The following is a 13,165-nucleotide window of genomic DNA, read 5'->3' on the forward strand; positions in this document are numbered from 1 at the left end:
GGAAACCAGCTGTGGCTGGAGACTGGATCAGTGCATCCAGCCTGGAGTGGTCTGATTAAACATAGACTCAAGAGATCTTTACTGACAAAATAATAATAATAAAATAAAAAAAAAAAAAAACACCAGCTGCAGAATTCATCTTACAAAGCAAGCAACCCAGTGAGCAGAAAGTAAAAGCATTTTATGCAAAAGCCTGTGCTCCCTGGGAGGAGCTCACAGCTGATGGTTTTCCTAACAAAGAGGAGGGACCGGTCCTGGCTTCATTAGAAACCCTTAACTCCCAATGCCCAGTGCCCAAAGATCTGAGTAATTAAAAAGTCCGGCCCCTGCAAAGTCTCCCACAGTCGAGCCGGTGAGACCGGGCTTCTAGCTGACTGCAGGGGCGGTGAATGCCGTCTAGCAAGCAGAATCTTAAAATACCCAGGATGCAGACTCATTTGATCTCTTCAGGACTATATTGTAATCATGGATACACGTGATGCACATTTCACATTTCCAAAGGTTTCTTTTGCTTTTTATTTTATTCTTTTGGCTCATCCCACATCCTGGAATGAAGAAGGCCACAGCATGACAGTGCAAAAAGGATGCAGGGACTTCAAGCTCTCTTGAAAATGATGTTTTCCTTTGTGCTTTTCCGTTTCCTATTGTTTTTCTGTGCACTACTGGCTTCCAACATGCTTTGTTCTGGAACACCTTTCACTGTGTCTAATGTACTGCAATATTGTATGGTCTTTGTAATGTATATTGTCTTAAGAATAACATGAAATGTGGGTTTGGAGATTTTTGATGGTTGTATTTAATGCATTGTTATAGTTGTACTGTTGAATCTTACATGTATGATGGTGGGTTTAAAGTAGTATAAAAAGTTCAGAATACTTGTGAAAAAACTTGCACAAGGCATGATTCATTTAAAAATTGTTAAAGCCCTATTCAGATTCTACAAATTTATTTCCAAAGATGGCTGTGAGATTCAGTTTTACAACTCTGAATGCTCCATACTCGTCATGCTCTACCCATGAGCAGGAATGGAAGTCACAGTGGAGAGACTCTAAACATAAAAATCATTATGAGTCAGAAGAAAATGATTTTTTTTTGAAAGTGAAATCATCACAGGGTAAAATTAACTAACCAAAAACTAAAGCCATAATCTAAATTTTATTTTAATTTGGTCATTAGTCCTCTTTTGTAGTACGTTTCTTTTTAAAACTTGTGAATTTCTTTTAAGTCAATGCATTATTCTTCAATTGTTTTAGAAATTAGCACATAGGGCCTTACTAAAACAAAAAAAAAAATGAAATGATTTTTTTCTCTGCTGCTCATCAAAACCACGTTTTCTAGATCAGTCCCCAACACATGCTTGGAAATTATGCATTATTCATGGTTAAGCATTTTAAGATGAGACCATCCTCCTCCATCCCAAGGCAGCTTCTCTTGGGGTAGGGGACCCAAATGTTAGGGAAGGGCGCAGTGGAAAAAGTTACAAGGTGATCCCAACGATCTCTGAGCCCACACCCACTGCCACCATCCCTCAGCCCCTTCAGGGGAGGATTGACGTAGTAGGAGAAATGGAAAAGGTGTCTGTAATTTAACTGGGGCCCAAATCCTGAGAAAGCCCATTCAGCTCAGCCAGTTAGAGAGGCAGGAAATGGTGGTCCACAGCAGTGTTTCATCAGGGATCCAGGAACTTTCGCATTTCAATGGGGTAAATTTTTCTCATTTTTAAAACAGTCAGTTTTCTTAATGCAGAATAATTAGTGGAAAACATTGAACTTGGAAGATGATGAAAATTTAAGCTGCAGAGTTTAGAATCAATTGGAGGAGGACTTATTAAATGGTAAGAAGATGAACTTTTCAAAGAGCAGAAAAGCATTAATATCCAGCCAACTAAGTTGACGTAAAAAGGGCAATGTTTTTTCATGAATCAGGCCTTAGTGACTATAGTCACCTGGTGCTTTCTAAGTGTATACAGATAATTTCTATCATCGGTTGTTTCATAGCTTTGATGTGTAGTATCTCTTTATAGGATGCAATTTTGAGACACAGTCTGCACCTTACTCTCAATTAGGCAAGTATCCCTATTGTAATTGTTACTTCTACTTGTGTGATTGGTGTGCTCACAATTTCCTTTTCAAAATAAATGGCAGCAGCTTATCTTACATCAATAAAATTGTCTAATTGTCATTCTAACTCCGTTATCAGTTTCTCAAATTCTTGGAGGAAATGGGAAAGATGCCTGTATTTTTTAATGTTATAGCCCAAACTTACCTCTCCCCACTCCCTACCCCCACCCCCAGTTTTTATAAGTCAACCTAAAGCCCTCTTTATGAGCCCTAATGCAGATAACGATACGAGTCAGACCGACTGTTGCAGTGTGTGCCGTATTGTAGACTGAGCTCTTTTTGGGTAGTCGTCTATCAAAAGAGGCATGCTTTCTTATCGATGTCACTTTTGCTTCCTGTTTCTCTCCCCCATGCCTTTCACTCGGGACGCCCACAGTTGACATTAAAAAGCTGTTGGCAGGTATGGAATCAGCTTACTCTGTTGTGAATAGCAAAGACCGGAGTGCATGCGAGGTGGCTCACAGGTGTAATAAATCAGGAACTCTGTCTCGCCAGACGGTGTTATTTGTAGGCAGCTTTTAGAATTTGGGGCATAACAACTTGTAGGAAGACATCATTCTGTCTGCACCTACTATCCACAAAGGCTACGGCTCTGGCAAAACATTGTGCGGTTAGTTTTAGGAGTAACACACAGTCTGTATGTTCAGTATGGAGGAAGCAAAGTGTCCTGCACCCAAGTCACAGTCGCTCATGAAAATCAGTTGACGTTGCAGATAGCCTCACAGCCCATGAGCTTTCCTTAGAGCCAAGGTAACTGTCAAAGTGAGTAGATTCCAGCACTTCTGCCGAAGGGATATTTCCTGCCTTCACTCCGTGTGTTTTATCCCCCCTCCATCCAGGGCTCTAGATCCTAGCCTCCCTGCCTCAGGGGTCACACAGGCTTAGTGCATCCCCTCTCCCTTTATGCCTCTGGTGCACTGTTCTGCCGGTCACCAGGCGAAGGAACTTGCACCTTCCAAAACCGATGCCACTTCACTCCCGGATCAGCTGGTGGGGAGTGCAGTCTAAGCCAGGTAACCCCTGCTGAATCGGTCGTGTGTCCTCTGCCTGCTTCTGGGGCAGAGAGTACCAGCTCCCAGGACGTGCCCCTGTCTGCTCACTCACGGCCTCTCCGGCCCCAGGCACGTCCCCGCCCCCGCATGGCAGCATGAAAACGCAACACAGTGCACCTCACCCGCCCAGGAGTGTGTTCTGATGCTCAGCTTGCCGGGTGCACCTTAGTAACCCAGTTCCTCTCTGTTCTTCCCAGTGGCCTGGTTCGCTTTTGACCCTGGCTCGGCGCACTCAGACATCATCTTCTCCAATGACAACCTGACGGTGACCTGCAGCAGCTACGATGACCGGGTGGTGCTGGGGAAGACCGGCTTCTCCAAGGGCGTGCACTACTGGGAGCTCACGGTAGACCGCTATGACAACCACCCTGATCCTGCCTTTGGCGTGGCTCGCATCGACGTGACGAAGGATGTGATGTTAGGAAAGGACGACAAAGCCTGGGCAATGTATGTGGACAATAACCGGAGCTGGTTCATGCACAGCAACTCGCACACAAACAGGTACCCTGCAGCCCCCAAACCAAGCCTTCTTCACGTTGGCTTCCGGTCAGGAGAGCGAGCCCAAGTTCAAAGCCTTGTTACAAGGGCAACATTAAGGAAGTGCAGCAGGGGCTGGGCTTCATTAAGAAGCACAGGCGATGCATTGCTCTTAGCGGAGTCTGTACTGGTGGCTTATTTTCTGCATTGCTGAAGCCCACCTGTGGCCTGAAACTCAGAGTACCCAGGCATAGCCATCGTAAACCACCCAAGATTCTGAAACCTACACCTGCAGCGTGTCAGAAAAGTGCTTGTGGGACAAGTCGCCTCATGTTTCCGAACCTCAGTTAACAAAGCCACCAAACTGGGATAATAATATTTTCCCACACAGAAATGTTCTAGAGATGAAATGAGATGTGTGAAGATGTCTCCTACTGGAGACACCTGAAAACATAGCAACCATGCTTGTTACGCTAGTTAACAACACTTCTACTCAGAACAGAAGCTGCTCCTTAAACCAAGGCTTAGGGATGCCGATTAGGATAGCTTTGTACTTGGAGAATCCTCTCAATGTATGAAAGAAGACTTCCAGTTTGCTGAGACTAAGAGAATACAGTAGTTTCCTTAAGGTTTCCTTCTGGCGCCAAAATATAGAAATTATAATTTAATACATACTTTCCATTTTCCCCCTGGTCTTCTGTTTTCATTAAGTTGCATTCTTTTCACAGATTTCCTAAGCAGAGAATGTCTTTTGTTTATTCTGCTGCAGTGGCGGGGTCGGGGAGGGAATCCAGCTTTGTATTTGAGTGGTAGAGTTACAGACAGAAAGAGGGAGAGACAGAGAGGTCTTCCATCCACTGGTTCCCTCCCCAAATGGCCCCAACAGCCCAGAGCTGTGCCGACTGGAAGGAGCCAGGAGCTTCCACTGCTTTCCCAGGCCATAGCAGAGAGCTGGATCAGGAGAGGAACAGCCAGGACTCAAACCGGGGTTCATATGGGATGCCAGCACCAGAGGCGGAAGATTAATCTGCACCCCAGCTCTGGCCCCATGCATTCTTCCAACTAAGGGAGTAGAGATGCAGCTGTCTTCAGTGGTTGACATTTTGGGGAACTCTCTGACACTGGATTCCTTTACATCACCAATACCCCATGCTTACATTTTCCCTTTTTGCCTCTTTCCTTTGGAGGAAAGGAGTGGATAAGTAACACTACCAGCACACGAAGCAGAGAAACACGTTCTTAAGGCCGAACACGTCTGCTTGCTTGCTAACTGCATGTCACTTGTGCTGTCACTGTTAAACCTGGGAATGACAAGATGCTATTTGTAAAACCGTCCTTCAGTGGCTGTGAACAGCCAATATTCTGCACGCAAGAGGAAATGAATGGCAATTCTGAAATTCCTGTGCTCTGCTGAGATGAGGAAGAAGTTCAGTATTGTTAGAAAAGGAACAAACACAAAACTGATCGTCCATGTTTAATAGTATTTTGCGAGTCCATCAACTGAAGCACAAGACAGAGTTTTGTGAGATCAGTGAAATGCAGGTTCCTTAACACCACTACATTTCCTGTCATGTAATTACCTCCCCTCGCTGGGAAGAATCCCCTTCTGCAGTGTTGTCACTTTAAGGACAACCTCTAACTTCTTAGTTGAAATTCAACATGCTAAAAATTAGCATCTTTCTGAAATGAATTTTTGTCGCTCCCCCTCTTCACGGAGGAGCAACACTAAACCCTGCCTAGGCTTCATATCCGAGTCATGGCACCATTATGTCGCTCCCCCTCTTCGTGGAGGAACGACACAGGACCCTGCGCTGTTCTTTGGTCTGCTCGGCGCTCCCCGGGTTTGCTGCTGGTTCTTCCCGGGTTGGCTACCGTCCCTCCACCTCCGTGGAAGGGCGGTTCCCCCTGCCACATTCCCCACTTCCGCGGGGGAGCGGCACACCGCCAGCCGGCTCTCTCGGGGGCTGCACAGGTGTTCCTCTTAGATGTTCCCCTTAGATGTTCCTGGTGCATGCCGTCTCTCTCCTCCTTTATAGTCCTCCTCCGCCAATCCCAACTCGGCTGCCCACACGCCGAGTACGCTGCTCTTCTCCAATCAGGAGTAGGTCCTACAGTTTATTGGTTGAACTGGAGGCAGCTGTGTAGAAGCTGTTTCCCTTCTCAGCGCCATATTGTAGGAGAGCAGATGCATAGAATAAGTCTTAATTCCAGTAACTTAGTCTAGTCTGAGTTGCTCCCAGTTGCTCCCCACAAATTTTCCATTTCATGGGTAGCATAAAACCCCAAATCCAATTTTTATGCATATGCTGTAGGTTCAACCTAAGAGCTTCTTTATTTTGACGTTCAGATTAAGTTGTTTTATATTTAACGACGCTTCATGGCTACAGTGAGAGCGCTGAGAGCTGGAAGCCTGTGTTTTCTGCTGCTGGGCCCAGTGGCAGTGGCGCTGTGTGAACGAATTCAGTCGCAGCGACGCAGAGCAGCTCATGCCTTCTCGTCAGGGGCAGCTCTCTCCCCCGAGGGAGGGACAATGGGTGGGATGAGGACAAAACTGTGCAACCTTTTTATATCTACATGAATCACAGACACACAGTCAGCACATACACAAGCGTGTGGTATTAAAACACTGTGCGGCGGGATCATTAGGAGAAAACAATGTTTAAAAAGCCTGGGGGGGTGGTAGGGGCAGTAATTTGAAACAGGCTGAAAAGCACTGGTTTAATTAACTATTTTAAAAAAGAAGAAAAGAGGAGCTTCTAGAATGAAACCTACTCATTTTCTTTTCCCGCAGAACCGAGGGAGGGATCGGAAAAGGGGCCACCGTCGGGGTCCTCCTCGACTTAAACAGAAAAACGTTGACATTTTTTATCAACGATGAACAGCAAGGTCCCATTGCGTTCGAGAACGTGGAGGGCCTCTTCTTCCCTGCCGTCAGCCTCAACAGGAACGTGCAGGTAAGCACCTCGCCCCCGGAAGCCGACGCTGCTCCCGCCGCCGCAGCATCCGAGGCTGCTGGTGGGCAGCGGGGGCAGACCCCAGAGAAAAGCTGAGAGCGTAAGGCCGAGGCTGTGGCTCGGAGGACAGGGGAGAGGGGCCCGACGTGCACAACCGATGTGACTCCACGTCGGCCTGAGCCCCTTCTTTATACGGGGGACTTCACAAAGGACATGGGAAAGTGGAATTCAAAGACAAATTTATTTTGGTGCCCAAAACTTTGAAATCCAGACATGTCATCACAACGTTGATGGAAAATGCACATTATGAAAAAACTATGCATGATCTCAAATTTTTTGGCACCAAATTGTACTTATCTTTTAATTCCCGTTTTTTCCATGAACATTGCGCAGTACCCTCATACTTGACCACGGTGTAGTTAACAGCACGTGGGAAAGTGGAAGTCTTCCTGGTGGCTAATGATCATCCCTCCAAGTTTTAGCTTCACCTCCAAGAGTGAGAAGACTTTAACCAACTAGCATGAAAACAAACGCAACGAGAGGTGAAGATGTAGCTGGAAGTTGTCAGTTTCAAGATCAGAAAATCTGAGCCTCTTCTCTGTGCTCTTGTCCAGCTTAGTCAGGTGCCATGAGAGTAGAAAACCCAGTTCCTGAGGGCCGGCACCGTGGCTCATTCGGTTAATCCTCGGCCTGCGGCGCCAGCATCCCATATGGGCGCCAGGTTCTAGTCCCGGTTGCTCCTCTTCCAGTCCAGCTCTCTGCTGTGGCCCAGGAAGGCAGTAGAGGATGGCCCAAGTGCACGGGAGACCAGGAGGAAGCACCTGGCTCCTGGCTTCGGATCGGCATAGCTGCAGCCATTGCAACCATTTGGGGGTGAACCAGCGGATGGAAGACCTTTCTCTCTGTCTCTCTCTCTCTCTCTCACTGTCTAACTCTATCTGTCAAATATAAAAAGAAAACCTAGTTCCTGCCTTAAGACAGTTACTTATGATTTACTGTAGATATGAAACAAGTTCCTCTGATTCATTCATTCATCAAACAAATACATATAGAGTGCCTTTAACATATCAGTGCGGGGGAGGGATAAAAATCATTAGCTCTCACTGTGGTTACAAGAGACAGGTGAAGACTTGTAAGCGTAATGATAGCATTAGTTATACAGTGTGTCAGAAAGAGAAGAGTACAGTGGAGAGAAGACCCAGGATGAGCAAAGGAATCGAGAGAGTGCTGGGCTGTGGAAGGCACCTGGAGTCTGATACAGGAGGGCCGGTACAGGTAGGCCTTCCTGCAGGCACAGGTGAACCGAGCTTGGGCAGCGGGGAACGAGCTGTGCAGAGCCTTCCGGGCAGAGGGAGCAGCCAGTGCAAAGGGCCTGAGGCCTCCCAGAGGCAGGGAAGGGCAGAGAGGCCAGTGCTCTGCGAGTGGAATGAGAGGGCTCAGAGCCCAGCCAGCCACCATCAGGACTCAGGATGGAGGATTTCACCCTCCTGAGCTGAACCTCCCATTAGCAGCCATCAACCTCATCCAACCAATGGCTGCCTGAGGACAGGGCATGAGAATCAAGTGACTGCAGGTGATTTTTAGAAACTCACTATTGTCTAACTCACTGAGCCCTGCCTTCTGTCTTCAGCCTCTTTCCGAGAGGCTGAAATCTAATCTCTCCAAGTTCAGCCTTCACATGGTAAGAAATAAAACCATCAATTTCCCTAGAAGAGAAATGCAGGAAGACCTCGTTCAGAGCTCTCCAAGTTTTTTAGCTGTTTCTTTCCAAAGAATGTCATACTGGATGCGCCTTAGGGATGTCCAGAATGTTCTGAGTATCTATAGACAAAGGCACTGACAAGGAAAGACAGGGTGAGCATCCCCAGTCTGAAAATTCAACATCTGAAATCCTCCAAATCCCAGAAGGGTTTTTTCTTTTAAGTTTATTTGTTTATTTTTATTTGAAAGGCAGAGCCATGGAGAGAGAAAGTAAGAGATCTTCCATCCGCTGGCTTACTCCCTAAATACCTGCAACAGCCTAGGCTGGGCCAGGCGAAGCTGGAACTCCATCCAGGTCTCCCACATGGGTGGTAGAGACCCACGTCCTTGAGCCATCCTCTGCTGCCTCCCAGTGTGCACAATAGCAGGGTGCCGGATCTGAAGTAAAGTTGGGGTGCTGATATGGGATACAGGCATCCCAAGCAGTGGCTTAACCACTGCACCAGTGCCCTCCCCCAGAAGATTTTTAAAGTTTTATTTATTTATCTGAGAGACGGAAAGACAGATGGACAGACTGAGAGAGAGAGAGAGCTCCCGTTTGCTAGTTCAGTCCCCAGATTCCCACAGCATCATGGGCTGGGGCCAGGTCAAGGGCTGATGCCAGGAGCCAAGAACAAAACCCAGGTCTGCCATGTGAGTGGCAGGGATTCAGTTACTTGTGCCATCCCAGTTGCCTCCCAGGGTCTTCACTGGTAGGAAGCTGGAACTGGGAACCAGAGCTGGAACTTAAACTCAGGCTCTCCAGTTTGGATGTAGGCTTCTTCACCAATAAGCTAAGTCCCTGCTCCCTAAAACCTGAGGATACTTAGAAAGTTTCAGGTCCTGGAGCATTTTGGATTTCAGACTCTGGGATCAGAGACGCGCAACAAGTAAAGTGGGTGCAAGTCTTCCAGAATCTAGAAATCTCCCAAATTCTGTTAAGGCTTTTTAGTCCCAGGCATTTCAGGGAAGATGTCTTCCACCTGTACTGCATGACATGGTTAACAGCCTTGCCCACGCAGCTACTCACTGAGGCTTGAGATGGAACAGGAGTTGGCCAAACAGTACAAGAGTACTTCAGAGAATTCATAGAAAATTGAATTAAAAGATAAGTTTATTTTGGTACAAGAAATCTGAAATCCATGCATGCAAGGGGTCTTCAGAAGGTTCATAAAAATGCACATTATGGAAACACTTTGTACGAAGTTCCACATTTTTTGCACCAACATAAACTTAATTCAGTTTTCCACAGACCTTTGGAGTACCCCGTGTTAATAAACCTATGTTTCAGCCGGCGCCACGGCTCACTAGGCTAATCCTCCGCCTGCAGCGCCGGCACACCGGGTTCTAGTCCCAGTCGGGGCGCTGGATTCTGTCCCGGTTGCTCCTCTTCCAGGCCAGCTCTCTGCTATGGCCTGGGAGTGCAGTGGAGGATGGCCCAAGTACTTGGGCCCTGCACCCGCATGAGAGACCAGGAGGAAGCACCTGGCTCCTGGCTTCGGATCAGCGCAGCGCATCGGCCGTAGCAGCCATTTGCGGGGTGAACCAATGGAAGGAAGACCTTTCTCTCTGTCTCTCTCTCTCTCTCACTGTCTAACTCTGCCTGTCAAAAAAAATAAATAAATAAACAAATCTATGTTTCTTCATAGCTGACAGTCACCTGTCCAACCTCAGGAAGAGGGGCTTGCCCTGGCTGGAATAACCGGGGTCCCTTAATGAGGAAGGGACTGTCTCTGCCATGGGTCCTGTAGAGGCTCCTGCGGTGCGGCTGGCCAGCGTGGCTTCAGGCGGGTTCAGCGCCCTGTTGGCATTCATAAGGAGCACAGTCTCCCCGCAGCTTATAAAAGAGGTGCGTGGCTGAGAACCACGGTCATGGACGGGCAAGGTCTTCAAAGAGTGCATGGAAAATGCTCACTGAAAAAATACGATTTCAGAATTTTTTGTGCCAACATAAACCTTTCAGTTCCATTTTTCCATGAACTTTTCAAAGTACCCTCATTTTATCAAACACCACCAGGAGTTGAGGGCCCACCACGGTGGCCAGGCCGATTTCTGCTGCGGTTCTCTTCGATGCCCACTGAAACAGATGCTAAAGGGAAGCAAACAGATCGCATGTTGGGTTAGAGGCACACCCACTGTGCACCGTGTACTGGGGTGGGGGTTCCCGTGGGGCCTCGCGGCACTCACAGTCTCGTTCCCCAGGTCACGCTTCACACCGGGCTGCAGGTCCCCGACTTCTACTCCAGCAGAGCGTCAATAGCCTAAGGATGTGCGTGGAGGCGCCAGCTGCCCGTCTCACCTCCGCCTGCGAGAGCCAGGGCGAGGCGCTCAGCCAGCCGCACAGAGAGGTACAGCGAGCAGGCGGGAGAAGGAGAGGCGGGGGAAGACAGCTGGTCCTCCACGGTCTTCACACCCACAGCTCTGCCCTTACCCCTCCACGTCTCCCCACCACTGCCATGCCTGTGTTCGCTTCCATATCCAGAGATTCTAACCAACCACGGACCCAGACAGCCCGCCACGCCACTTCGCCACCCCCAGGTTTTGCTTTGATTTAATTTAAGTTTCTCTGTAGGTGAGTTCTATTTTGCTTCTCGTCCGATCATGTTATTGGTGACTTATTGAACTGGCACTGCCCGGAGAATGTTCTCCCAATAACTATTTTCTTGAGCTTTCTGTTGGGAAAGAGGTGGTAGGGGGAGGTAGGGAAGAAAGAGCTGAATTTGGAGCTTGCAGCTCACTCCCTGGACTGCCCTGTTCCCTCCCATGCAGCGTCAGCTCTCATTATTGGGAGGTGGGCAGAGTGAGCCTAGCGCTGAGAACTTTCACCACCCACTGAAGCACAAAGGTTCAGCCACACAGGTTTAAATCACGCTAGGATCATTAAGATGGCCCCATCATTGGGGCAGGCCTTGCTACGAAATCGGCAAGCCAGGGGACTTGATGATTTGGGACTCCTTTACAAATTTTTAACGGAGAACATACTATGGACCAGGCACTGTGTTTTAATTCAACACTGTGGAGACACAGAGCTGGGTGAACAGGTGCGCTTCCTGCCTCCTGGAGCTTATAGTCTAGTGGGAGAATGAAGCAAAACTAAAATGATTATAAATTTGCGTTTGTAGCAGACAGGAAATAGACAAAGGTCAAAGAAGCTGCTTGGCGAGAGTTTTCATGTTCCCTAGAACAATGGTAAAAATCTACGTATTCTGGCTGTAGCACCAGAAACGGACCAACTCAAGGCCTTTTCCACTGTGTTGTCTTTAATCGTGGTACCTGCTACCATTCATCACAGGGCCTTTCTCTGGCAGAAACGGTGTCAGCATTCGTATGTGTTGATGCTACAACTATGCTAAGCCTTAAAAGTGGATGGCATAAAGGAAACTAGTGACCCGAGGGCACAGGCCCCGTTCTCAGGAACCGGGGGTCCTGGGTGGAGTGGGCACTGTCACACTCTCAGGATACACACGCCATCCCCATGTAACACTCTCTGTGCCTGTCACAGGAAGCTCATGCATTCTGCTGCTACTTACAACCTTACTTCCCGGAGTAGTGCGAACAATGCTGGGAAAACATCAGCTCGCGTGTCAGCCCCATGACGGAGAGCAGAACAGCAGCGCAATGTAGTCGCAGTGCTTCTCACTTCCAGACATGGACTTAGCCAAGTGGCCCTTCTGATTCCTTGTCTGACATCAGTCACGTGTTAGGAAAAGTAGGCTCTGGAAAGAAGTTCTGATTAGCTATCCAAATAGTTTCCAGTGAGCTAAAATGTTCACCATGAAAACAAATAATAATAACAAATAGAAGGAAAGGGATAGGATGAAAAAGCTAACAAATTAAAGTTTTTGGGGAAAGTAATATATGTAAATAGCTAATGGTTTACTTCTGTGCTTCCTTTATTTTGATGATTTCTATAGGTTATAATGATTTTCTAGTTAACTGTACCTAATTTATTGAATGGGTGCTATCCTGTTAATGTCCATCTTGGTTTTCCTTGGCTACAACTCTGTTGCGGGACAACACTCGTTGCTATTTGATTTACTCGATGGCTGGGCCGCTGTGGCCTCATAGTTACCCTTGTACTTTACTAAAATCCTCCTGGTAATTAGGTCTCCAGTGACTTGTAACATGTAGCTTACACGGAATCACGGCTAGAGACGCACAATGCTACTGTACTAGAAAAAAAGTCATCCTTTCTGGTGTGCCAATAAATGATTTTTATGAGAGAACAAAATGTCTCTTTTGAATTTCTTAGCCTTTGCCCACTAGTGGTGACAGTTCACCCTCACCAGAACAACGCTGCAGGGACAGTGTATAGCCAGGAAGTCCCCCAGAGCTCTCGAGAGCAGGTGCCCTTCCACCCATTGGCACGTAGCACTGTCTCCTGATCTTACTGAATCCTAAGTAGTTGTGCAGCGGCCACAGCTGAGATGCTTGGGGAGCTGGGGAGTCTTCCTCTAAGATCTGGGGACATACTTCAGTAAACCTGCTTCTGAAAATGACCACAAATTTGTGCTACCAAGTAGAGTAGCACTGACTTTTTCAAACCTGGCTCCTTTAGCATTTCTTTGGCTAAATAGTACAATGTTTTCAAATCATTACAACATTATAGATTCCCTTACATTGCTTTTCAAAGGAACCACTTTTATTGTTAAAAGAATATGACTCAGGCCAGCGCCACTGTTCAATAGGCTAATCCTCTGCCTTGCAGCGCCGGCACACTGGGTTCTAGTCCCGGTCGGGGCGCCGGATTCTGTCCTGGTTGCTCCTCTTCCAGGCCAGCTCTCTGCTGTGGCCCGGGAAGGCAGTGGAGGATGGCCCAGGT

The 13,165-nt window shown here is 47.6% G+C and overlaps 1 protein-coding gene across 9 annotated transcripts in view; it reads left to right on the forward strand.

Annotated features, from left to right (window-relative positions):
• TRIM9 (tripartite motif containing 9) overlaps positions 1-12,574 on the forward strand; it is a 114,306-nt gene extending 101,732 nt beyond the window's left edge. For 3 of the 9 annotated variants that reach the window (XM_008269649.5, XM_017348289.4, XM_008269647.5), the window contains 5 exons: positions 2,024-2,065; positions 2,497-2,520; positions 3,370-3,673; positions 6,441-6,603; positions 10,546-12,574. In XM_008269649.5, the coding sequence (XP_008267871.3) occupies positions 2,024-2,065; positions 2,497-2,520; positions 3,370-3,673; positions 6,441-6,603; positions 10,546-10,608 (596 nt within the window). In that variant the 3' untranslated portion in view covers positions 10,609-12,574. The remainder of the gene's footprint in view (positions 1-2,023; positions 2,066-2,496; positions 2,521-3,369; positions 3,674-6,440; positions 6,604-10,545) is intronic. The other 6 variants (XM_002718240.6, XM_017348290.4, XM_002718239.6 and 3 more) reach the window with 4 other exon arrangements.
• Positions 12,575-13,165: the final 591 nt, after the last annotated feature.

Source organism: Oryctolagus cuniculus, chromosome 12 (assembly GCF_051225735.1).
Source record: "Oryctolagus cuniculus isolate XC-2025 breed Fujian yellow rabbit chromosome 12, ASM5122573v1, whole genome shotgun sequence".
Classification (NCBI taxonomy): domain Eukaryota; kingdom Metazoa; phylum Chordata; class Mammalia; order Lagomorpha; family Leporidae; genus Oryctolagus; species Oryctolagus cuniculus.